Source organism: Equus quagga, chromosome 1, assembly GCF_021613505.1.
Source record: "Equus quagga isolate Etosha38 chromosome 1, UCLA_HA_Equagga_1.0, whole genome shotgun sequence".
Lineage (NCBI taxonomy): Eukaryota > Metazoa > Chordata > Mammalia > Perissodactyla > Equidae > Equus > Equus quagga.
In genome coordinates, this window is record NC_060267.1 from 91,355,591 (window position 1) to 91,381,819 (window position 26,229).

Below are 26,229 nucleotides of genomic sequence, written 5' to 3' on the forward strand. Positions count from 1 at the left end.
GAGTTCGAGAACGCGGCGTTCGGCCGGCGCGCCGAGGCCTCGCACACGTGCGGCCGGCCGCCCGAGGACTTCTGCCCGCACGTGGGCGCGCCGGCCGCGGGGGCGCAGTGCCAGCGCTGCGACGCCGCCGACCCCGAGCGCCACCACAACGCCTCCTACCTCACCGACTTCCACAGCCACGACGACAGCACCTGGTGGCAGAGCCCGTCCATGGCCTTTGGCGTGCAGTACCCCACCTCGGTCAACATCACCCTCCGCCTGGGTAAGCGCGCCCCGGGCGCCGCCGCCACCTCGGGCCTTGGCCCCTCCCCACCGCGGGCCCGAGGCGAGAGGCGCAGCTACCGCGTGCCGTGGATTGGCTGTAGGACCCAGGGATGGGAGGCCTCGGGGACGGGACCCATGCCCCCCGGTAGCTGGAAGGGTAGACTGATGGTGCCCCTCGGGGCTGGGAGGGGCGCGAAGCCTCCTCGGAGCCTTTTGCCGGCAGTGGATCTGGGTTCAACGACAGCGCCCTGGATTAGTTGTCCATGCTAGACCCAGAGTGGTGGTGGGGAAGGCGGGGAGGTGACCCACCGGGGGTGAGCTAGTCCGCCCCCTAGGGCAGGAGCTCCTGATCCTGGGTCCTCTGGGCGCCTTCGGGGCGCATGAATCCCCAAGGCTGTGCGCCATCCCTGGGTGTCTTCGCGGGGATGGGAGCCAGGGCGCTCATCACCAGAGGGTTTAGCCCCCTGGGCAGCAGCCAGACTTCATTCTGATGTCCGGCAGCTGGGCCGGATGGCGTGGCCTCTCTGCTCTGCCCATGCCTGCCCCCACCCACCCCCACACCGAGGCACAGAAGCCCTTCGATCCCGGAACCAGAGTCCCAAGTCTGGACCGGGCCCTTCCCTCCCGCCCCACCCCCATTCGGGGAATGGGAATGCCCGCTTCCCCTCCGAGTCCAGCCCCGTCCTGGTCCTCCTGGGGCCCCCACCTGTGCGGGCCCTGAGCCGGGCATCTCCTCTGTCGCTGCCCACACAGCCCTTCAGGGAGCGCGCGTTTCAGTCCACACTCCAGTATCTGTGGCTCAAAATCTCCCAAAGCTTTGAAAACTCAGAGTATTTTTAGAAGTCATTTTGGCTGCTAAACCTGAGTGAGGCTACTTATAGACCTTGTTTATCCTAGTCAGAGTGAAATTCATACGTTTTGCTGCTGAAATCTCATTTGCGTACAGCTGGTGGCCCCAGACCTGGCTGGGGGTGTTAACACGGTTCATGGTGTAAGGACTGCATCATCTCCCTAAACTCTGGAAAGTTCTGAATTCTGAAACACATCTGGAGCCAAGCAGTTTGGATAAGGGATTATGAGACCGTGTCCCCATTTTTCAGATGAGAAAATTGAGGCTCAGAGACGTTAAGTGTTTTGCCCAAAGACACAGAGCTGCTAAATCACAGTCTGGACATGAACATCTTTGTATATCCAAGGTCAGAGGATAAACTCCTTAACATGAGCTCCTCCCGTCAATGGAGTTGGCTCTTCCCAGCCCTGGGTGACAGCGCCCTGGGGAGGGCTGGGAAATGACATTTAAGCGAGATGGGGGACACCAAGTGCCCTCAGCAGAGCAGGCATGTACCAGCTGCCGGCCAAGAAACTCAGTTTCCCAGGGTCTTGCCCCCTTCCATTGGCCTGTCGGGACCACTAGGTGGGACTTCTGGATGGGGCAAGGTCTCTATCCAGGCAGGCGACAGGAAACCAGTTGTGTGGGGGAGGTTGGGGGAGCTGGCTAGACGGCCTGGCAGGACCCCAAGGCCACAGGGGAAGAGATCTGGGACAGGGTGGGGGCTGTGGGGAGACGTGCTGTTCCGGGACCGGGTGCGGGCTTGGCCGGTGTGTCACATGTGTCAGCAGAGCCCCGGACACAGGCCAGGGGCTCAGCCCAAGCACAGAGAAGGTGGGGGGAGGTGGCAGGCGGCCGAACATGGGGAGGGGGGCAGCTCCTGGTTCCGGGGCGCCGTGTGCACTGCGGCCTCTGGACCTCTGCCGAGAACTGCAGGGCCCCACGGACCCTCTGTAAGCAGGGAAACTGAGGCTCAGAGACTCGGCACTGGGAGTGTGGAGCCAGGACCCCACACGCAGTCACACACACATGCTCTCACACTCACACGTTTACACACATTCGCACACTCACACACATCCCCCCCCCCGTGTGTCTGACCCTCACCCGAGTTCTCCCCATTGTGCTGTGCAGCACCAGGCACATAGGGGGCTCCAGAAGTGTTTGTACAGTGAATGAATGAAGGAATGAGTGAATGACAATGACAATGCCACCTCCTCCGTCCTGTGCTCTGGGCCCAGCTCAGGGTCCTCTTCTGCCTGCTCTGGGAAACTGAAAAGGTAGAAGTCCGGAAATGGAGCTTCAGACTCAGGCCCAGCTCAGCCACTGGGTGGGCAAAGGCCATGCCCTGGCTGTGCCTCGGTTTCCTCTCCTGTAAAATAGGCACGAGAGCTGCCCCCTCCGGGTGGCTGTACAGGTTCCGTGGGCTCAGGTCTGCCAGGTGCTTACGGAGCTGTGACAGTCCTTGTGTGTGACCAGCATCACTCCACTGAGAGCAGCTCTGGGCTGAGGTCCCCCCTGGGGGTGGCCTCTATCGAAGGACTGAGAAATGCTGGCCGCGCTGGCCGGAAGGAGACGTCCTGTCTCCGGGCCCACACTGGAGACCCACGGCCGCCCCAGACTTGGCCCCTTGTGGGTTCCGTTCAACTTCACTTTGCTCCACGCTAGGCCGTGGATTGCCTGGTCTTAGGAGAGGAAGAGGTCTGGGGTTGCCAGGGTGTTCCCAGTGAGGGCTCCGGTCGTCAGACGAGGTAGGATGGGGAGCCCCTCCTCCTGGTCCTCAGGCCACCTCTGCTGGCTCTGTCCCCCTCTCCTTGACGGCTCATGGGAAGGGAGAGTGGGTGGCCGGCTCTGGCCCGCGGAGTCCCCGAGGGAGTGGGGTGAGGGGCAGAGGAGGGAGAGGCAGCCGGTCAGCCCCGGGATGGAGGTCGCCGCTTTCCCAGCCCCCTGCGAGCTCGCAGACATCTGTTCCAAATCCCGGAGTCGCTAAGCCGAGCCTTCCTGTCTGGGATGAAAGGAGCAGCAGGGGCCGCCAGCTCTGAGCCCTCCGCTGGGGCTGGGGCCTGGGGGAGAGTGGGGGTGTGAGGGGAGGTGGATGGTCATCAGGGGTAACAGACACTCTGCAGGGGGCTCTGACTACGTGCTAAGAACCCCACTGAGTCCGCACCCCAACCCAGCAGGCTTGGCTGTTTTACAGACAGGGAAACTGAGGTTCTGATGATGAAATCAGTTGCCCAGCATCACGTGGCCGATGGATGGTAGACCCGGGGCCCCTCCCCAACTGCGCTGCACTTGGGAATGCGAAGCGTCCAGATTAGGCCAGTCCGAGCCTTGACTTTTGGCCAGAGTTGGGTGGGGGGGGGGTCTCCTTTTTTTTGCTTGTATGCTTTCTTGGATTCCTGAGAATCTTCTGGAACCACAGAAAGACCCTTGAGTCCCGAGCAGATGAATTTGAGCCCCGGAGTGAGGGGGAAGTTGCAGGAGTGAGGTGGGTGGGCTCCTGCCTGCCCTGCTCAGCCTCAGGTCCCCACCGCCCGTGTGCAGGCTGGCTGTCCGTGCATTCCTTCCACCGTGCGCCTCGGCTGTGCTGGGCGGGGTCAGGCCACCAGAGACGGGCTGGGCCCAGGACCCAGGTGAAGGAGGACTGATGCTCTGGGGACACACACAGGGTAAAGGGCCTCTCTGAGGCCTGAAGGGTGGCAGGAGTTGATCAAAGAGCGAAGGACCCTCCAGGTCAAGGGGACGGCACAGGGGAGGCGGCATGTTCTTGGAGCCGCACGGCTGGGATGGCGGAGTGGACGGCCCAGATGGCGGAGTGGAGGGGACGAGAAGACAGTGGGGTGCGGCCCAGGGTTGGGGGCTGGATGTGAGCAGGACCCTGGCGGCCCCAACGAGCCTGAAGCCAGCTGGGTCTCCTGAGCTTTGGCTCCAGCGCGTCTTCCTGTTGGGTGGGCGGCCGTGTTTGCGTTGGCTGGGGCCAGCGCTGGGGGCCAAGTCCTCCCCCTTTCTCCCTGGGGGTTCTGGCTGGAACGCTGGGCCCCAGGCAGGCCAGGGGGTCAAGGCAGCGGCCCTGGTGAGCCTCCGCCCACAGAAGCAGCCCCCGCATGGCCCTGGGGCCCAGCCGGCCCTCTCTGGCTTCCCGGGACTGAGCCAGGAGTGGCCGGAGTGGGGAGTCCCCAGCCCTGGAGGCATGCAGGCAGCCTCCCGTCGGCCTCCCGACCTCCGATGGTCCCTACCCACCCCCACTCTGGCGCAGCCGGCTGCCCTTCAGCAGCCATGGGTGCGCCCTGACTGCTCTCTTTCCTCCTGGGCTTTGTGTATGCCGCTGTGTCCGCCTCACTGCCAGCCGGCATGCTTTCCCTTCCCGCCTTCTGGATAACCCTATCTCATTCGTGAAAAAACAACCGAGCACCTGCTGTCTGCCAGTCCCCGTGCCAGGCCCTGGGCACGCAGCAGCGGACAAAATTCTGCCACATGCCGTGTCCTGCACTCAGTGGAGCGGTGCCCTCCTCCGGGAAGCCCCCCATGCCTGTGCATGGGTTCTTACAGCTTCTCACCTTTCCCCCAACAGTCTGGTTGTAGCCGAGTAGAGGGTCGGGTTTGTCTGCGTCGTTGATCCCAGCCCCTGGCTGCAGAGGGAAGGCCTATTTTCACAGCTGTCCCCTGGCGCCAGCGCCAGCCCCCTCCCGGTAAATGCAGGACGGGTGAATGCATGGAAGAGCAGCTAACATCGGGTCGTGCGCGTGCTACATGCCCGGGACTGTTGTAGATGCTTTGCAGGCATTTTCTCATTAAATCTGTTATTGTTATGCCCCTTTTGCAAATGGGGAAACTGAGGCTCTCCATCCAAGTTACTTGCCCAGTTTACTTGAGGGAGGTTAGGTGTTTTGCGTAATGCCACAGAGCCGGGAAGTGGTGGAGCGGGGATATTTCGTGAAGCCAAGTGCATCACGGCTGCGCCACATTCCTCATGGGACGAGGGAATGAGTGAATGAATGCCTCCCCAGCTTTCCAGATGCATCCTGAGCTCCTAGGCTGTGGCCCCCAGGCTTCCTCCCGGCCCTGGCCCTGCAGTCCAGGCCAGGCTCTGGCCGCTCCACTGGCCTCCCATCCCCTCCTCCCCCTCCTCTCCGTGCCCGCCCTGCACCAGGTGCACCCCTCCCCATCTGTGCCCCTGGCTTTGCTTATTGGGACTGTGGTCGACATTCGGGACTCCGCCTGCGCCTCTCGCCCAGTCTCCCACCTGTGCCCTTGACCTAGGAATCCGAGCATCCTCCTGGACGTCAGCCCTTGGATGTCACACGAGGCCCTAAAACTTAGGGTCCGCAGGGAAAGGCACCGTTATTCACAGCAGCAGCGGGGTGGAAGGAACCCGCGTCCATTGACAGAGGATGGATAAGCAAGATGCGGTGGATCCGCACATTGGAATCTTATCCAGCTCAACAAGGAAGGAGATTCTGACACCGGCTCCAACACGGATGAACTTTGGGAACACGATGCTATGCGAAACAGGCCAGGCACAAAAGGACAATTGCCATGTCATTCCCCTGATATGGGGCCCCTAGAACAGTGTCATTTATAGAGAGACAGAATGGTGGGGGCCAGGGGCTGGGGGGAGAAGGATTGGGGAGTTGCTGTTTAAGGGGGACAGACTTTCAGTCTGGGAAGATGATAAAGTTCTGGAGATGGGAGGTGGTGATGGTTGTACAACAATGCGAATGTGCTTAATGCAGTGAACTGTACACCTAAAAATGGTTAAGATGGTACATTTTATGTTATATGTATTTAAAATTAAAAAGTAAAGGCGTCCTCCTGCTGTCTGTCCATGCACCGAAGCAAGAAGCTCAGGAGTCAACTGCATCTTCCCTCCTCAGCCCTTTGACGTCAGCCTTCACCAGATCCTAGATCGTTCTCTGGAATATTCTTTGTGTTTGCCCTGCACTCCATGATTCCCACTCATCCCCTTATCTGTCCCCTGAGCTATTGCAATGGTCTTGAATGCCCTGCCATCCTCCTCGCAAACTTGTAATTTGCACATTTCAGTCTTGTATGTCTCAGTTCAGACTGGACCTCAGAATCCTTCTTAACACAAAGTTCTAAGCAATAATCAACTAGACAAAACCTGTTCACTCTGCCCAGGTTAGACAGTAGGCTTGACAATCTTGATCCATATTTGGGGTTTAGACACTTGGTCCAAAGATGAGAGCACCGTGATGGGCCCAGCCTAGATTCACCGAGGCTTGCCTGGTGTCTGGGATCGTGGTCATGGGGATTCCCTGGCTCCTCAGAGGGATTCACCGTGCCCCAGATTGCCAAGAGCTAGGGTGGGAGAGGGAGACGGGAAGGGTGGATAGCCAGGTGATAGGGCTGGGGGCCCTGCCTGCTGTGGAACCCTGCAGGCTGGGAGCCGCTCTCCCTCCCGACCTGGTTCTAATGCTCGCAGTGGGCAGGGCGGCCTCGCCTGGGCATTCTCAGCTCAGCGCCCCCCCCATCCCCCCCCGCCCCCCCCCAGCCCACTGCTCCCAGATGGCTCCAATTAAAGGGCTTTGTTTTCTTTCCATTTCCCAAAATAAGGCTCTGTTCCGAACTCCTTCTGCGCCATCGGTGCCGGATGTGGGCGGCCGGGTTTTATGACTGCCCTGGTGTCATTCCTGACGGGCTTTATGTCCCAGCTGGTTGCAGAGGACACTGCCTGGCGCTCTCTGGCAGCCTCTGCAGTCTCCCTGGGCGCCAGCACCGCCTTCTTGGGCTGCCCCCTCCCTCGGGCACCCACAGAGCCCTGGACGGAGGGTGGCCTGCTTCAGGGCAGTGCCTCTGGGGGCAGACGAGCCTGCAGTCGAGTAGACACTCAGCTGTCTTCTGCGTGACCTTGGGCGGGTCCCCTTCTCCTGCCCCAGCCTCAGGCTCCTCGTTAGTGATGGATGGAACATTTGGGATCTCAGGCATACAGCGTGCGGAAAGCCCGGAGCAAAGTGCCTGGCACGCAGGTGCTCGCTAAGTGCTGGCTGTTGTTAGAAAGACTCTTGGGGGTCACGGATGCAGACGCACCGTGACAGGGTCAGCCGTGTTGGGCCTGCCTGTCTCAACCCACTCGCTGGATTATAAACTCCTTGAAGGTGCAAATTATTCTTCATCTTCACCCCCTCATTCAGCGAGCATTTAGTGAGCGCCTGCTGTATGCCAGTGCTGTGCTCAGCTCTAAGGATTCCCAACCCCTGTTCCACGGCCATCACAGAGTGGTGAGATGGGCGGGCGATTACAGAGCAGAGTAAGAAGCCCAGGGAGGCCGGGGGAGCACCGGCAAGGCGCCCAAACCACGGCTCCAGGGACGGGCAGCCATCAGCCAGAGAAGGCGAGAAGAAGGGTGGTCCATGCCAGGCTGAGTCTGGGGCATGTGGTCAATCTGCTAAGCCAGTGGATGAGCAGGGATGCATGTGAGCCAGCCAGGGAACAGCATTCCAGGCAGAGGGAACAGCATATTGGGCGAGTGGGAGGTGAGGGAGCCATGTGCTCCCAAGCAGGGTCAGCCCCTGTTAACAGTTGGGGATGACCTTTGGGCCCAGCCTTCCTGACGGGAACATGCCTATGTCGGCCCCCGGAGCTTGCAAGGGTCTGGGGTGGAGCTGCAAATTTAATTATTGTTGCTGTTTAGAGGATATTGGGGCTGTTTCCTTCCCCAGCCCTCGGGTTGCCTTTGGCAGAAACCTTTTCATCACAAAGCGAGGATTAAGTTGCTTTCTTGGCCCTTCTAATTAACTCTTGTAACACAAAGTCTCTGCCACATCTCTGTGATGTTCCCGTGTCTTCGCTTCCCTCCTGGCTTGGCAAGGAAGAGGAAAAGCCCAGCCCTTGAGCTTGCTCCTTTGCATGAAATCCCAGTGACTGCCTTTTTCCCATCACGCTTCGAGCTGCCAGCTACCTTTTAAGTGGCTCCAAGCTCCCCTCCCGCAAGGCGTCTGGCTGCTAGATGTTTACAGAGGAGGCTGGGCCTGGGGACCCGTGGCAGCCTCCGCACAGCATCCTTTCGTGAACGCACATCAGGGGCGCGTCCCTGCCTGGTTCCGAGGCCCAGAGTCTGCTTGGCATGGCAGCAGCCACCAGGCCACCCCCAACACCGACTCCGGTGGCTGCGCATGCTTTCTTTTAAGGGATTGAAGACAGTGCCAAGCTGTGCTGCCATGTAACTTTGAAAAACAGCTTAAAACAGAACATGGCAAGGCAGTTGCTTTAGAAAAAAAAATCTTTTTAATGTGTTTTTTTCTCCAGTTTTTAAATTAGAACAATCTTCGTGGGAGAAAACTGGGAAAGAGTAGCACAATTGAAAAGGGAAGAAGAGTCACTCTGGGTCCTCTGCCCTGGGGACAACCGCGCTGGTCCGTTTGACGTCTTTCTTTTCTGCCCCTTCTTTAGGGACTTTCTTTTTTTTTTTGAGGAGGATTAGCCCTGAGCTAACTACTGCCAATCCTCCTCTTTTTGCTGAGGAAGACTGGCCCTGAGCTAACATCCATGCCCATCTTCCTCTATTTTATACGTGGGACGCCTGCCACTGCATGGCTTGACAAGCGGTGCCATGTCCGCACCTGGGATCCGAACTGGCGAACCCCCGGCCGCCAAAGCCGAACATGTGACCTTAACCACTGCGCCACCAGGCTGGCCCCTTTTTAGGGATTTTTAATGTAATCTGCTGATGCTGAACTTGTGCTCTTGTGTCTTCTTTTTATTCAACATTTGGACCTAAGCTTTCCCCGTGTATTGTAAACTCCTTGTCAGCTTGTTTCAGCGGCTTTAATCATCTGCTGAGTTTTTCTCCTACCGTTTATTAAGTGTTTCTGGCTCCAGTTTTTCCCCCAGTAGAAAAAAGGCCTACATGGACATTGTCACGCGTTTAGGCTCCTTTCCTTGTTCGAGTGCCCAGCAGTGGGATTCTCGTGCCAAAGGCAAGGATGCTTTCATGGCTTTTCATCACAAAAGCGCCTTCCCAAAGGGCCAATATATGTATATTTTCCCCAGATTTTCCTTTTATTGTGGAAAAATACACATAACAAAATTTACTGTCTTAACCATTTTTAAGTATCCAGTTCAGGGGCATTAAGCACATTCCCATCGCTGTGCCACCGTCACCACCATCCGTCCCCAGAACTTTTCCGTCTTCTTAAACTGGAACTCTGTCCCGTTGCACACTCACTCCCCAGCCCCTTCCTAGCCCCTGGTCGCCCCCGTCCTCCTTTCTGTCTCTCTGAGTTTGACCCCTCCAGGGACCGCATGTCAGTGGAATCACACAGTGTTTGTCTTTTTGTGCCTGGCTTATTTCTTTTAGGATAACGTCCTCAAAGTTCAACCATGGTGTAGCACATAGCAAAATTTCCTTCCTTTTAAAGGCTGGATAATATTCCATTGTGTGTGTGGACCACATTTTACTTACCCATCACCTGTTGATGGACAGTTGGGTTGCCTCCACCTTTTGGCTGTTGTGAATAATGCAGCTCTGAACAGTGTGTGCACACACGCCTCTTCAAGACCTGGCTTTCAGTTCTTTTGGGTGTATATTCAAAAGCGGAATTGCTGGATCATACGGTAATTCTGTTTTTAATTTTTTGAGGAATCTCCAAGCCGTTTTTCATAGCAAATGCACCATTTTACGTTCCCACCACGTAACTGGAACAAGGCTGCGATTTCTCCCCGTCCTTGCCAACACTTGTTATTACTTGTTTTTTCTTTTAAATAGCAGCCATCCTAATGGATATGAGATCCAGTTTTTAAAAATCTATGTAACTGCCTTATGGAGATGTAATTCACCACACCATTCACCCATCTAAAGTGTGCAATCCACTGGTTTTTGGGACATTCATAGTTATATGCCGATCACCACAATCGGTTTTGGAGCATTCTTGTCACCCCCAAAAGAAACCCTGGTCCCATTAGCAGTCACCCCCATCTCCACGCCCCGCCCCTTCCAGACCCTGACAGCCCTGATCTCCTTTCTGTCCTTATGGACTCTGGTCTTCGGGACGCTTCCCATAAGTGGAATCATGCAATGAGTGGTCTTTCCTGATTAGCTGCTTTCACTTATCGTGATGTCTTCAAGGGCCATCCGCGTTGTAGTGTGGGTCAGTTCTTCATTCCTTTACATTGCCCAATAATGTTCCATGGGGTGATCCACCACATTTTATTTATTCGTTTGTCAATTGATGAGCCTTCGAGTTGTTTCCGCTCCTCGGCTGTTGAGTCACGCTGCTGTGAACATTCGTGGACGAGTTTTGTGTGGACATGTGTTTTCATTTCGCTTGGGTATATCCTAGGAGCGGGATGGCTGAGTCATATGATGACTCGATGTGTCACGTTTTGAGGAACCGCCAGACCGTTTTCCAGAACAGCTGCGCCATTTTACATTCCCACCAGCAGTGTATGAGGCTCCAAATTCTCCACATCCACATGAACACTTCTTATTATCTGTGGTTTTGATTGGATCCACCTTAGGGGAGAGAAGTGGTATCTCGTTGGGGTTTTGATTTGCATTTCCCTCATGGCTAATGACGTTGAACATCTTTCCTTTTTTTTTTTGAGGAAGATTAGCCCTGATCTAACTGCTGCCAATCCTCCTCTTTTTGCTGAGGAAGACTGGCCCTGAGCTAACATCCGTGCCCATCTTCCTCCACTTTATATGTGGGATGCCTGCCACAGCATAGCCTGCCAAGCGGTGCCATGTCCACACCCGGGATCCGAACGGGTGAACCCCGGGCCGCCGAGAAGCAGAACATGTGCGCTTAACCACTGCACCACCGGGCCGGCCCCGAGCATCTTCTTATGTGCTTATTGGCCGTTCGTGTATCTTCTCTGGAGAAATGTCTATTTAGAGCCTTTGCCCATTCTTTATATAAATAATTTTAAAATGTATTTCTATAAATAAATAATAAGTAATTGGGTTATTTGTCTTTTTATTATTGAGCTGTAAGAATTCTCTATACAGCCTAGATCAATCCCTTATCAGATAGATGATTTGCAAATATTTCCTCCCATTCTGTGGGTTGGCTTTTCATTTTCTCCATGGTGTCTTTAGAAGCATGAAAGTTTTTGATTTTTTTTTTTGAGGAAGACTGGTCCTGAGCTAACATCCGTGCCCATCTTCCTCTATTTTGTATGTGGGACGCTGCCACAGCATGGCTTGATGAGCGGTGCGTAGGTGCACGCCTGGGATCTGAACCTGTGGACCCCTGGCTGCCGAAGCGGAATGTGTGAACTTAACTGCTGTGCCACTGGGCCGGCCCCCAAAAGTTTTTGGTTTTGATCAAGTTCATCTATTTTTTCTTTTGTCACTTGTGCTTTTGGTGTCATATCTAAGAAGGCTTTGCCTCACCCGGGTCACGAAGATTTACTTTGGTATTTTCTTCTAAAAGTTTTATAATTTTGGCTCTTCCATAGAGCCAAGATGTTTAAACAGAGGGTTAAAGTGGTTTCGTCTCAGCACGTAAGGAAGACTGTGGACGGTGATGGAGGTGGCAGCAGCGGGCAGGCCTCCTGGGGTGTCTGGGACCACGGGTGGAGGGGCCGGGGAGAAGGACCAGGAGCAGACCTGGGAAGGGGAGCAGGTGTGTTCTGTGCTGCCCTGGGGAATGGGAGTCTCCTGCTAGTGGTAGAACTGGAAGGGCTCCGTCCATTGGTCATTCATTCATTCATTCATTCACTCATGTGCATGAACATGAGTGAATGGCTGCGGGGTGTCAGACACTCTGCTAGGCACTAGGAGGGGCAAAGTTTAAAAATGAAAAGCCAAGTGCCTGCCTGAGGATCTCCCTCCAGTGCGGGATGCAGGTCGATGAGCAGTAATTCCCTGGTGATGGGGTGAGAGGGGAGAGGTGAGCATAGAACGCTCAGTGTGATGCTCAGGTGTTTGTTGTACTGAGGAGGGCCCCCACCCCAGCGGGGGGAGGACTTGGGGGTGGGGGTCAGCTAAAGGAAAGCTTCTGTGAGGAGGGGGCACCTGAGTGGAGTCAGGAGGTGAGTGACGGGGAGTGGATGGTGGCATCTCAGGCAGGGGGAATCGCCTTTCTAAAGGAACCCATTTCTGCCTTCTTGTTGCTGAAATAATTCATGCCCTTGGTCTAGAAGCCCAGTGCTTCCTCACCTTGGCCTGGTGAAGGTGCAGCGCCCACCCCCACCCCAGCCTCCCTCCCCAGCGCCCCCTCCCCAGCACAGCCGCTCTCCACTCTGGGGCGTTGCTGTTCCGTGGCCTTCGATCTCCCAGCCGTGAGCCTGCACTGCCTCTCCTGGTCTTTCTGTTCCTAAGCCTTGCTTGCTGACACCCCACGAGGGCAGGTGAGGACATAGTGGTCCCTCCGTCGCCCAGCCCTGCTCCCCTCCCACAGCCCCCGTCTTCTGCCGCCTCCCGGGACAGCTCTGAGTAGCTGTGGTGGATCTGGGTTCATTGCTGTGGGCACTCCCGGGCGTGATGGTGGCAGCTGGGCCGAGAGGAGGGTGGGGTGGGTGCCTGAAGCTTGAAGACCCTCCATGTTGGTGTTGACGGCATGGGGGAGGGGAGTGGGGCTAAAGCCCATGGAGAGGAGAGGCCACTGGGGGAGGGGGGTTGAGCAGAGGGGGCCGAGAATGGGACCCCCGAGGCAGGGGTAGGGAGGAGGTACACAGGAGCAAGACCCCAGAGGGAGGGCTGCACAGTGGCCTCAGGGAGAGGGGTTCCAAGGTAACGGGAATGACCAGGGGCCCAGGAAATAGGCGAGGTGGGTGCCCTGGCTGTGGCCATGAGGGGCTGTTGGGGAGGGGGCTTTGCAAGAGCGGTCTCTGTCGAGTGGCCCAGAGAAGCTGGACGGCAATGGACTGAGGGTTAAGTTGGGAGATGAGGCGGTGGGGCCAGCGGATACAGACTTCTCTTGAGAAATTTGGGTCAGGGGGGAAGTTAGATGGAAGTGAGAGGAATAGAGGGGTCCAGGGAGGATTGCATTAGGATTGGGGGGGCTTAGAACAGGCATGTCTGCAGACTCCAGGGGTCTGAAGTCCCTGGGAGGGAGTGAGGCCAGAGGCACGGGTGGAAAGGTCGGCTTTGTTGGGGGGTAGTAAAAGAAATAACTTTCTAACAGTAGAGCCGTCTCCTTCAGGATGTGGCAACATCTCATTGCTGGAGATATCTGAGCAAAAAGTGACGGCTGCCTGTCAGTGGTGTTACGATGCACATTCCTGTGCAGGGAGGCAGATTGGCCTAGATAAGGAGCGGCAAATACCTCGCGAGCGTGCTAGTGTTGTCCTGTCCGGTGCCCCTGACGGACATCACTTGTCGATCATGACACTCCCAGCACAGCGCTCCAGACAGCCTGCTCTCCCTGGACCAGGATTCTGACTCTCCCTTCCCTTCTGTAAAACGGGTCCCCATCTTCCCGCTGCAGGGAAAGCTTACGAGATCACCTACGTGAGGCTGAAGTTCCACACCAGTCGCCCCGAGAGCTTTGCCATCTACAAGCGCAGCCGGGCGGGCGGCCCGTGGGAGCCCTACCAGTACTACAGCGCCTCCTGCCAGAAGACCTACGGCCGGCCCGAGGGCCAGTACCTGCGGCCCGGCGAGGACGAGCGCGTGGCCTTCTGCACCTCGGAGTTCAGCGACATCTCCCCGCTCAGCGGGGGCAACGTGGCCTTCTCCACTCTGGAGGGCCGGCCCAGCGCCTACAACTTTGAGGAGAGCCCTGTGCTGCAGGTCAGAGAGGAGTGGGGGTGCGGGCGGGCCCCCCGGGTCGGGGGAACCACAGGAAAGTTGAAGTGGCGGGACACTGGGGCCCTATGAGATCCCATGGTTTTTGGATTTTGAACAACAGAAGCCTTTGTTGTGTCTAAATCTTTTGTGGACCCCAATAGTGAAATAGATGGAAGCAGGGCTCAGTCGAGCAGAGTTGTCCATTCCCTTGGCTTCCTGTGGCTCCCATGAGCCCTGTGACCACCGCCAACTCACCTGACCCCTTCCTTATGTGGGGGGAGCAAACTGAGGCCTGGAGCGGGAAAGGATTTTCCAGGGGCTCGCATTGGTCGTGGAAGGACCCAGACCAGAACTTGAGGGTCCTGACTCCTAGCTGGTACTCCTTCTAGAACCCCCGCTGTGGGCCTCACTTCCTCCCTCTGTAATGTTGTCCGGCCTGGGTGTCCCCAGGGGCTTTGATGAGGATAAAATGGAAAATGTGAAAAGAATGTGATTTTTGGAATCACGGAGTCCTGGGTTCTGTGCCATGAGGCAGCGCCACCCGACAGAACTTTCTGCAGGACAGAGATGACCTCCAGCTGCACTGCCCAGTAGGGCAGCCACCAGCCACGTTTGGCTATAGAACGCTTCAAGTGTGACTCGCGTAACTGGGGAACTGAATTTTAAGTTTCATTTCATTTTAATGAATTTTTATTTAAATAGCCCCCTGTGGCTGGTAGCTGCCACATTGGACAGTCAACTCAAAAGTGACCTGCACAAGGCTGGGCATATGACAGGTGCTCATTCACACTTTGAAGAGAAGAGTTCACAGGGGCTCACGTTCTCGTCCTCATGGCAGAGAGAGCAGCAGGCCATGTGCTCCATGTGGCTGTGTCCATCCGTACGGGTCCCCCTTCCAGCCCAGCTGGCTCTGCTCAGGTTTGTGGCCCTACCGGTCACGGCACCTAGGCATGTCCACATTCCTCTATGTCAGCGACAGTTCATCTGCAGACACGGTGGCCTCCTTGGTGTTTCTGGGCATGGGGTGGCCCTCCAGTCCACTTGCCTGGGTTTACACGGGCTCTGCCGAGAGAAACTGCCGTCTCCTTCCCACAACGTGTTCTGAGTGTTCCCTCTGCCTGTCTGGGATAATGGGGGGCCTGACGTGTTCGGAGCATCCCCTAGGCCTGTCTGGGATAGTGGGGGGCCTGACATGTTGGGAGTACTTCCTTGGCCTGTCTGGGATAACGGGGGGCCTGGCGTGTTCAGAGCATCCCCTAGGCCTATCTGGGATAACTGGGGGGCCAGGGTGGGAACCCTGTTTGTGTCCAGTGGGGACCCTGAGGCCCAGAAAGAAGTTATGTCTTGCCCGGGCTGCCCAGCACTAGCAAACATGGGGCCAGCTGGTTCGGGGTCCCCAAGACCACCCTCAGCTTCAGTGGTTCACTTGAAGGAGTCACAGAACTCAGAAAAGCCGCTATACTCACGGTGACAGTTTATTACAGTGAAAGGATACAGGCTGAAACCAGCGAAGGCAAGAGGCGCCTGTGGCGGATCCAGGAGAGACCAGGCCTGAGCTTCCCATGTCCTCTCCCTGTGGCGTCATGGGGACGGCCCTTACGTCTCCCAGTGACAATGTGTGGCAACCCACACAGAGTACTGTCAACCAAAAGACCCCCTGTGCCTGGGAGTCCAGGCTTGCTGTTGGGGTCAGCCACAGAGACACGGCTGCCTGCCTGGCTGACCCTAATCTCCAGCCCCCCAGGGGTCAAGCTGATCGTGTGTGGGCAAGGCCCCCCCATAGACTGTCTGGGGGGGCCCAAGACCCCAGGTGAACAAAGGCACTGTTACCAAGCAGGACACTCAGAGGGCTTAGAGGTGAGCTCCGCAAGCGGGGGTCAAAGGGCAGGTCTCGCTTTGGGCAAGGGTGATCCTCTGTGCGCGGAATCACATCTCCAGATGCCCAGGCCCTGCTGTCCCATTGAAAAATGCTCCTGTGTCATCGTCATGATTCTGTTCAAAATCACCATTCCTCCTCCCCGGGGCTCCAAGCTCTGTGGATTAGAAAATGTCAGCCAGGTTCCTTTGAAGACAAGCAGAGGGGGGGGCCTGCTCCTCCTGTGTCTGTGCCACCGTTGCCCTGAGACCCCCAGCACTGGGTTCCCTGACTTGTTGCCTTGTGTGTCCTGGACGTTGTCCCTGATGGAGAAACAGCCTTTTGAGAAATGCTCCCTGCTGCTCCCAGGCAGAAGCCAAGGTCAGAGAAGGACAAAGAAAGGCAAGCGCCCCCACCCTTGTCGCCTGTCCTTCCCTCGGGGGCACATCCGGGGTGGTGCCTCCTCTGGGATGTGGGGCATTGGGAGGTAATGAAGGATGAGTCTGTGTGGCTCCTGGGTCTTGGGTCCCTCTGTCCCCCATGAGGGGCCCAGGACCTTGGAGAAGGCAGAATCGGCCACAAGAGCTGAGTGGCTGCCTGAGCGGCTACACTCCCTGAGGTGGCTGCCACTCTCCTTAAGGCTGCATTCTGGACCCCGGGTCTGTCCGAAATCAGCTGAGAGCCCCCTCGTAGTTTTTAGCTGGGGCCACTACAAGTCGCAAAAGCCCACTGCCTGTGTACATTGGGGCTCGGTTTGCCCTAAGATGACCTTTAGGGCTTTGGGGGTGCCCCATACAATTTGGCTAAGGGAGCCAGTGCCCCTTCTCTCTCCCAGCTGCCATCCTTCTGTCTCAGCGAGACTGTGACGCTGTCCCTGTTGTCCTCACAGACTGATGGAGCAGGTCATAGGCCGCACAGCAGAGGCAGGAACCCAGACGAGGGTCACTGCTGGCCGGCCCTTGGGCAGGTCGCGGCCCTCCGGGCCCCACTGGTGTGGTGAGGGCTTTGGGGTACACGCAGGGATGCAGGCTAACGAGTGGCTTACAGCTGGGACCCCGGGGTCAGATAGACCCGAATGCCAGCTCTGCCGTGCACCACGTGTGCAACTTGGAGCCTCAGTCTACTCATCTGTAAACCGGGGGAACGACAGTACCCGCCGTGGCGTTATCACGAGGACCCGAGCCCTAAGCACACGGTGTCGGCTGCTGTGCCTTCCAGCTCCAGCATCAACTGGTTTGAGTTCTTTGGGTGGCACTTTTTCTGGAAAAAGAAAAGTCTCAAGGCCTTCTGCTGTGCGCTGCTGGGTCTCCCGGCCTGGGCCTTGGCTCCTTGCTCCTCAGCAGCATCAGCACCACCTGGGCACTTGTTTGAAATGCAGAGTCTCAGGCCCTGCCCCCGACCTCGGAGTCAGAAGCTGCGTTTTAACCAGATCCCAGAATGCACACTGACCTTTGGGAGGCGAGTCGGGGAGTAACAGGGACTTACACGGCCGAGTGCCGAGAATCCCCTGAAGTTTGCTGGGGCTGGACCCCTCCTCCCCGGCTGAAGCATCCTCAGGCAGAGGCCCCGGGGCCCAGGCAGTGGGCTGGTGGTTGCTGGGCTCGGGGTGCAGGAGAGGCCCGCTGGCCTGATCGTGCTGGGCGAGAAGAGAGACTTTGCCAGGAGTTCCTTTTTCTGTCCTAATGGGCCTGATTGCTGAACCAGGAGCTCCTGGGCCGAATTAAAATGCTGATTAAAATTCAGCAGAGCCACCTTTGATTATAACAGCAGGCAGATGAAAATGTCAGCCTTCACCTGGCTTCTCCCCACGTCCCCACCAGCAAGCCGCTCATTCAGCCATCAGCAAGTATTTATCGAGGGCCTGATGTGTGCCAGGCAGACCCCAGGGGAGGCAGCGAGCAGAACAGGCCCCCACTCCCTGCTCTAGTGGGGCTTACGTTCTGGTAGGACAGCTGTCACCTGGGGCAGGTGACTTGTCTGTTGGGAGCCTGAACACTTGAGAAGCCTAGAAACCTAGGGCCTGCCCCACGCCAGGCCTAGCTGAGCCAGGTAGGGGGCACTGGGATGCATCCTCCCTCAGCTGACCTCTAGAATAGGGGTGCAGGGGCTGCTGGGAGAAGGCAGGTGACCTGCATGACAGAGTTTTAGATCAGCTGCTTCAGCCCTGGCCTCAGCACCTCGACCACTTACTGAGCATGTGCCAGACCCCACTGCTGACATCGACCATCCTCCTCCCAACACCCTCGTGGGGTCCACGCTATTCCTTGTCCCATTTCACAGATAGGGCAATGGAGGCTCCGAGACGTTGAGCAACTTCCCTCAAGTTGCACAGCCAGGAAGTGGCCTGGCTTCCAGCTTGGCGTGATCCCAAAGCGCAGGCTCCTTATCTCTGCAGTGTTCTTGGAATTTGCCTGAGCTTGGCCCGTCCCTGTGTCCAGGAAACCCCAGGGCGGCCAGCGGGAGCCTCCAGCAGAGCAGGTGGGAGCAAACACTTGAGAACCTGCTGATGGCATCTTGTCCCCTCCCCTCTGTCTCCCCCAGGAGTGGGTCACCAGCACGGAGCTGCTCATCTCCCTGGACCGGCTCAACACTTTTGGGGACGACATCTTCAAGGACCCCAGGGTGCTGCAGTCCTACTACTACGCCGTGTCTGACTTCTCCGTGGGCGGCAGGTAAGCTGAAGGCAGGGTAGTGGGGCCCAGGACCCCAGACCCTGGTGCTGGGGCAGCAGGTGGCTGCCACGTGGGAGTCACCTGGTGTCTGCTGTGGAGGGGTGAATAAGCCACTTCCGGTGCCCCAGAGGAGAAAGAGGGAGCAGGATCCTGGTCCCCTGGGCTCGGCATTCGAGGCCTTCGTGGCCCGGCTGCATCCTGCCTGCCAGCCTAACTCCTGCTGCTTTTCCTACATCAGCCATGTTTCCACCACCGTTTGCGGGACACACCAGACTTTAGTACCTGCTGTTCCCTCTGCCTGGAGGTCCCTTCCCCCTTTTTTTCTTTTTCCTTTTTGCATCTTACAGGTACACTTATTCATGCCACAGAGGAAGTGGCACTTGTGCCAGCGTACAGTGCTGGTCCACGTTCATGCCTAGCATAGTGCACTCACATTACAGCCAGGCTGCCGCTCCATCGGATGTGCACTCCAAGCAGAGCTGGTCAGTGATGACCTTGAGCGGCACAGGCCTCGAAGCTTCCAAAGCTTTACTTCCTTTACCAGCACTCCTGATGTTATAAACAGTGAAGGCCATCAGCCCCATTCCTTCCCAAATCTCCTGGTAGACTTGGGTATAGTAGGGCTTCATGGGGACCCAAACTTTGTGGGGTTTTGGGGTTTTTTTTTTTTTTTTTGCTGAGGAAAATTGACCTGAGCTAACATTGGTGCCAGTCTTCCTCTATTTTGTATTAGGGTTGCTGCCACAGTGTGGCTGATGAATGATGTGGGTCTGTGCCTGGGAACCGAACCTGCGAACCCTGGGCTACAGAAGCGGGAGTGTGCCAGGCTTAACCCCTAGGCCATGGGGCCAGCCCCAGGACCCAAGCTTTTTTTTTTTTTTCTGAGGAAGATTCACCCTGAGCTAACATCCTTTGCCAATCCTTTTTTTTTGTTATCGTTGGGTTTTTTTTTTTTTGCTTGAGGAGGATTGGCCCTGAGCTAACATCTATGCCAGTCTTTCTCTATTTTGTATCTGGTACGCCGCCACAGCATGGCTGATGAGTGGAGTAGGTTCACACCTGGGATCCAAACCCGTGAACCCTGGCTGCCAAAGCAGAGCGTGCAGCACTTTAACCACTGGGCCACGGGGCCAGCCCTGACCCAAACACTTTTAATAAGGCTTTGAGGCATCTTGGTACAGGACAAACTGCTCAGGCTGCTCTGAAGGCCCAGGGCCAATGACTCGGAAAGGTTGCTGAGAGGGCAGGTGCCCGCCCCGCCCCCTTTCTCCTGTGGTGCCCTGGGCACCTCGGTCCTGGCTCCACGTTCTCCTCCAGCATTGGTTGGTGCTCGTTGTGGTTTGTTTAAGCATCTCCCCTCTCCAGGATGTCGGGCCGTGACATCCCAGGCCTGTGTCACCCGCGGCCACCCAGTCCTGGGCCCTCGAGGCGGCTGTGGAACCAGAGGAGTTCCACAGTGGAGTCTCCTCTGTGGAGAGGAGAGAGGAAGACACATGTTCCGGGCCCGGTCTCGAGGGGTAGCAGACAGTAGTCAGATCTGTCCCCAGTAAACATGCCAGTGCCCCCCAGAGGGACAGGGCCGGGAGGCAGGACAGGGTGTGCTGTGGGCAGGGAGACTGCTCTGCAGAGGGGACCAGCGGAGGCTGGACGAGGAGAGGGGCAAGCATCCCAGGCCGAAGGGCCAGCGCGTGCGAGACTCGGGGCTCCAGGGGCCAGGAGGCCTGTGGTGGAGCAGAGGCCGTGGGGCCGGCTGGGAGGTTGTCAGGGCCACGGCCTGAGTCAATTCCCGTCCCACAGACTGTGTTGAAGGGTTTGGCCAGGGTGGTAGCAGGGTCAAATCTTTGAAACACCCCAACCCCCTGGTGTCCGCGTGGGGAAGGATGAGAGGGAGAAGATGCTGGAAACGGTAGGCGGCGGCCTTGGGAGATGGCGGGACGGAAGGGAGAAGTTGGTGGGTCCAAAAGTTGTTTAGGAGGAAAACGGCTTGGTGTGGGAGTGACGGCCTGTGGGGTAGGAAGCAAGGGGCTCCGTATCTGGGGACACTGGGGTGGCGTCCAGGGAGGTGGAGAAGCCTGGGAGGGGCTGTGGGCCCAGCGGCCGACACGGGGAGGTCTGCACCCTCCAGGGAAGGCTGGGCTTGGGGACGAAGGGCAAGGGGGTGTCTGTGCGGGTCCCTCTGCGCCTCCTCCCCTGCCACCCCCACGCTTGATTCAGGTCAGAGCGCCTGGGAGGAGGGACTAGCCAAGGGTGGCAGTGAGCTCCAGCGCCTGCTGTCGGGGGGCTTCCGGCCAGAGAACATCTGGGCCCCAGCTGCCAGAGCTGGACCACCCTGGGGCCGGCAGCTGGCTGGGAGCAGGTGGCCCAGCAGCCTGTGTCCTGCAGTGGCCCACAGGCATTTCACTCCTTCCCATGGGGTCAAAGGGCTTCACGGGGGTGGGGGGGAGGTGTTTGCAGCACCCCCCTGGGGACACAAGTGGTCCTTGTCTCGAGACTGGTGCCTGCTGTCTCCCGAGGCTGCCTGGTGCCTGGCTCCCCCTGCCAGAAGTGCTGGGTGGTGCCTGCCTGCCGCGGGCTCCCTGGGAGGCCTGGCGAGCAAGCAGTGCCCTGTGCCCTTCCCAAGCCCTGTGTCCCCAAAGTGGAGGCAGCACCGTGGGTGCTGGCGGTGGCCAGCGGGTCTTCAACACCCGCTGAGGGCGGAGCATGGCACGCAGCTTGTGGAGAGCCCCCAAGTGGCCGTGCATGTCCCGGAGCTCGGGGTCAGCGGGAAGGGGGAGGGAACAGGGTGCAGCTTCCAGCTCTGCCACCTAGTGCTGTCCCTCGTGGCCTGCGCCTGGCCCTCCGCTGTGACGAGGGAGTGGTTCCGGTCCCTCCTGCCACAGGGCTGGGGCTCCAGTGAGATGCGAGCTCGTTGGTTGCTCGGTGGGGCAGGCGCAGGCAGAGGCGCGGCCTGGGAGCGTGGCCGGTCTGGCCCCTCGGCGCGCAGGGGTGGCGGCCCCATGGATCAGGCTCAGCGAGGGTGCCCTGTGGCCCCAGAGCGCTTCTTTGTTCCCGCCCAGTGCCGCCTGTCTCCCGACCCTGCTCGGGGTGGGACCCGGGTCCGGGGCTGCCCCGCAGAGACAGGCTCGGTAGGGACTTGCGATAGCTGGGGCGTCCCCTGTAAGGAGCAGCCTTTCTCATCCCTTCAGACGCGGAGGAGAACTGCGTGCAGGGGCCCCCGCCTCCTACCCGTCTCTCTGTGGGCTGGCCCACCCTCTACCCGAGACTGAGATGACTTCCCGCGTCCCTCTCGGTCCAGGGTGGCGCTCCTCTCAGGCAGAAGCCTTCAGTGGCGGCCTCGAGGACTCTGCCATTACTATCTGGTGACCTTCGCTCCTGCCTCTGTTAGGGGGATGGTGGCGGGCTCATGAGGATAAAATGGGTCGTACGCGTACAGAGCTCAGAACAGCCTCGCATGGTCACTTCTCTGTTGTCCCCGGTCACGTAGTCGGTGTCCAGTAAAGCCCCATAATTGAATCAGGGGCTCACATGAATGCGGGGGCCGCCAGGTGACTAAGCCCCCTCTGCCGGTGCTGGCCCGGCTCCTCGACCACCTCCTCCGTGTTCTCTCCCAGGTGCAAGTGTCATGGGCACGCGAGTGCGTGCGGCCCCGATGCGGCGGGCCGGCTGGTGTGCCTCTGCCAGCACAACACCACGGGCACAGACTGCGAGCGCTGCCAGCCCTTCTTCCAGGACCGCCCGTGGGCCCGCGGCACGGCCGAGGCCGCCAACGAGTGTCTACGTGAGTGTCCTGGGCTCTGGGGACCCGAGGCCTGGCCGTGGGGCTGCTCCCGGGGGGCTCTGAGCCCCTGTGCTGCTGCAGGGCTCAGGGGGAGCTGGGGGAGCTGGAGGGGGCGTCTGAGCCTCCATTCTCCCGCCCAACGGCTTACGCAGACCAAGTGCCCCCCAGTGGAGGCGTCCGTGGTGGGAGGGCTGGGACGGCCCCCCAACTTGTTCCTTTGTTTTAACTGCTCCGACTGTGGCTGCTAATGAGAGCCAGGCTGCCCCAGGTCCTGGGGGTGCTGACCTGCCCACCCAGCCTCCCCCACATGCCCCCAGGCAGCCTTTGATGCCCCAGCCCCCGTGTGATGTGGCTTTGACAGCCTAACCTCAGAGACACACTGAAGAGGATGGTGCCCGCGTTCCTTCTCCGGGGATGTGGGCTGTGCATGAGGGGGCGGGGGTGGAGGATCCACCGCCTTCCATCCCAGCCTGGTGTGCCAGCCCACCCCAGCTTCACATTGTCCCCAAGCCCTGCTCTGGCTCCCCAGAGAGTCATCTGGCTTGCTTCAGGCTCTCCATGTGGAGCCGGCTGCCACCGGGCACGGGATCCCGGCTCTGCGGCTCCTGGCAGGAGGAGCGTCTTCGTGTGCAGGCACCCCTGACGGCTGGGCCTCTGGGCCCACCATCCTCTTGGGCCTGGGCTGCCGGCAGCTGGCGGTGGGACAGGGAGGGGACAGGTTGTTCCATGGGACAGGGCACTGTCTGCAGGAGCTGCCTCGGGCAGCTGATGGGTTCCTGCTGCCCTCGTTGGCCTGCCTCCACCAGGAAGTCCTCCTGGGCCAAGGAAGCTGTGCTGGCTGGCTCGTCCATTCTTGAGTCAGGGGCTGTCTCCGTGGTGGGGACACAAAAGGCCAGACTGCTTCTGCCACATCCTCACTCCTCTGGTCACATCTCTGTCCTCCCAGTCACCGGCCTGGAAACCGGGGCTTCATGCCTGACCCCTTCGCCGCCCCCCAGTCCAGGCAGCCCCTGAGCCCTGAATTCGGCCTCGTCCACATCTGTCCAGCCTGTCTAAGTGTGTCCTATGCAGCCAGTGCCTTGGCCCCGCCCCGTCATCCCTCCTTGGGGCCCCTGGAGCTCCCTCTTCCCTGTTCTGCCAGCCCCCAGCCCCCTCCACCTGCAGCCCTGCCAGCCCCCAGCCCCCTCCACCTGCAGCCTGCCGTGCCTTCTTAAGCGCTGCTGCGATTCCATCCATCCTCTGCTTAACCCCCCACCCCGAGGTGGAGTCCACTGCCCGAGGCTGCCCGGCCCTCTGGATTAAGCTCCCCTGACCTCTTGACCTCACAGCTGCCCCTGCACTCCTCCATGTCTCGTCACACTGCACGGCGACCCCACCCTCTTCCCTTCTTCCCTGCCCGTCCCTCGACATGCCAGCCTGCCCACCCCCACACTGGGCCAGTCTTTCTTCCCTGGCCGTCCACTTCTTCCTCCAGCCCTCCCCTCCTGCCTGGGGCTCTCCCTTGCCTCCTTCACTGGCCAGCTCCTTCCTGCTCACCCTTTAGGTTCAGCGTAGCCTCGACTTCCTGCGGGGATCCTCGCCTCCTCCCCCCAGGATGGCTGCAGGGCCTCCTTCAGCTCTAGAGCCCCCCTCCTTTTCCCATCACAGCCCTTCCTCACTCACAGGACTTCCTGTGCTTGCTGCATCTGGCCTCCGTCACACAGTGGACAACATGTGTCCGTACTGTCCCCTGGTCCACCCCCCGCTGGGCTCACCACGGGAGTCAAGATGGAGCCGATCCTTAGTACATACTTTTTAAAAATGAATTAATGAGTGAAGGAAGGGTGGCTTGTATTTTCCATGCATCTAAGTGACCTCATGGTCACTGGGACCAGATTCATACAATTATTATGGCTTGGAGGATCCACAAGAGATCTTTGAGTGAACCACACTGCCCCTCTCGAAGGTGGTCAATCTGTGATCCATGACCAGGCAGCTATCCATCCAGGCTTGCTGGGGAGGGTCCTGTGTTTGGTGTATTTCTTAATGGTGCCCCCTTTGCTCTTAAGAGTGTCCTGTTTTGGAAGATTAATCAATTGGTCTCCATATCCTTGATCACGCTGGGCCTGAACTCCATCCTTGGCTGTTCTTGAGCTGCCTGCTCATTCAGCACAAGGAGGCTGATTGGCACAGACTTGCCGCTTACCACATGCCACAGCCGCCCACACACCCCCTTCCCTGCCTCCTGCCCACAGCCTGCAACTGCAGTGGCCACTCTGAGGAGTGCACTTTTGACCGGGAGCTCTTCCGCAGCACGGGCCACGGTGGGCGCTGCCTCCGCTGCCGTGACCACACGGCCGGGCCGCACTGCGAGCGCTGCCAGGAGAACTTCTATCGCTGGGACCGGCGAACACCGTGCCAGCCCTGCGACTGCCACCCAGCAGGTGAGTGGGCCCCCCTGCCCAGCGCCCCATCCCTCGCTGTTCTGGCCCCCCGCTGCCCTGTGCCCTTCCTCCCCAGGCTCCCTGCGCCTCCAGTGCGATGATGCGGGCACCTGCGTCTGCAAGCCCACTGTGACGGGCTGGAAGTGTGACCTCTGCCTGCCCGGGTTCCACTCGCTCAGCGAGGGCGGCTGCAGGTGAGGGCGGGGGTTGGGGGGTGGGGTGGCCCAGCCTGGGGGCGCGGTAGGGGGTTTGGACTGAATGGCGGGAAGCAGGGGGACAGGATATCAGCTCGCCCCCCCCCCCCACTTCGTTCCTTTATTCCTTCCTCTGTTCAGCCTTTTCTGATTCTGCAGCTCTCAGGCCCCAAACGCAAGCAAGCACTACAGACAGCCAGTCCCCAGGGAGGCAGACAGATAAACAGATGAGAGCGGGTGCGAGTCCTGCGGAAGCCCAGCCGGTCTGAGGGCTCGAGGGCAGGCTTCCTGTAAGAGGCGCTGAGTTCCAGTGTGAGGCCTGAGAAGTGAGGGCTGTCAGGGGGAGCGGAGGGGCTCCGAGGGAGGGGCCGGGGGGGCTCTGGGGAGCGGGGAGGAGGGTCTGGCTGGCCCTCGGGGGCCCGGGGGCGCTGTGTCCGAGCAGGAACGGGAGTGGGAGGAGCTGGGAACAGCTGGGAGCTGGGGCAGCCCGCGCTAGGGTTTGGCCATGGAGGGACAGAACCAGACAGGTTCCAGGGCCCCTCGGAAGGTAGAGTTGGCAGGTGGTCACAGGGAGTGGAAGAGGAAGAGGGGATGAAGGCTGACCCCTGGGTTCTGCTTCGTGCCCCTGGGGAGGGAGGCCGTTCATGGCGAGGGGAGCACAGTGGGGGGAGAGGCTGAGTCCACAGTGCTGGCAGGGCGTCCAAGGGGAGAGAGATGGGCACGGGCCACTGGGGTCTGGACCGCTGGAGGAGGGTCTAACACGGTTAACAACATTTGATTGAGAAAATACACAAAGAACAAAAAAATGAAGCTATTATAAATTCAGAAGCACTTGTAAATGAACTTGGCTTTGGCTAATTGCAACAGTCTCCTCGTGTGTTTGAAAGGCAGCAGAAATGCACTGGTCCCCAATGTGTGTGTGAGGAGTCTCAGATTCCTCATAAGGTAGTCCGTGGTTCTGGACACAAAACTGGCCCTCAGACGGGGGCCTGGATGCTTCCTCAGGGTCTCTGGCCTCTGGGCCTTTGCACATGCCATTCCTCCTACCCCTGAGCATTCTTCTCTCCCTGACCCTGCCTCTTTCTGGCCTGTGTCTGGCAAATTCCTGCTCGCTCTTCAGTTCTCAGCCAGGGCACAGCTCCCCCAGGAAGTCTTCCCTTCTTCCTGTCCCCTTGCCCCATCCTGAGTGCCTCCTTGTACATCCCCTCCCACAGCACACAGCAAAGTTCAGGTCTGCCTGTGTCCCTGTCCACCCTCACTGGAGTGTAGACTCCATAAAGGCAGGAACCATGTCTTGTTAGATGGTGGGTGGATGGAAGGATGGATGGAGGGAGGGAGGAAGGGATGGGTAGATGCGTGGGTAGAGAGTGAGTGGGTGGACGGGTGGACGGGTGGATGGAAGGATGCACAGGTGGGTGGATGGATGGATGGGTGGATGGAAGGATGCACAGGTGGGTGGATGGATGGATGGGTGGATGGAAGGATGCACAGGTGGGTGGATGGATGGGTGGATGGATGGACGG

General features: G+C 58.6%; 1 protein-coding gene across 1 annotated transcript in view; it reads left to right on the top strand.

Annotated features, from left to right (window-relative positions):
* LAMC3 (laminin subunit gamma 3) overlaps window positions 1-26,229 on the top strand; it is a 60,934-nt gene that overhangs the window by 675 nt on the left and 34,030 nt on the right. The window contains exons 2-7 of the mRNA XM_046680470.1: window positions 4-262; window positions 13,483-13,787; window positions 18,181-18,311; window positions 21,923-22,089; window positions 24,324-24,512; window positions 24,589-24,706. Coding sequence (XP_046536426.1) covers window positions 4-262; window positions 13,483-13,787; window positions 18,181-18,311; window positions 21,923-22,089; window positions 24,324-24,512; window positions 24,589-24,706 — 1,169 coding nt within the window. The remainder of the gene's footprint in view (window positions 1-3; window positions 263-13,482; window positions 13,788-18,180; window positions 18,312-21,922; window positions 22,090-24,323; window positions 24,513-24,588; window positions 24,707-26,229) is intronic.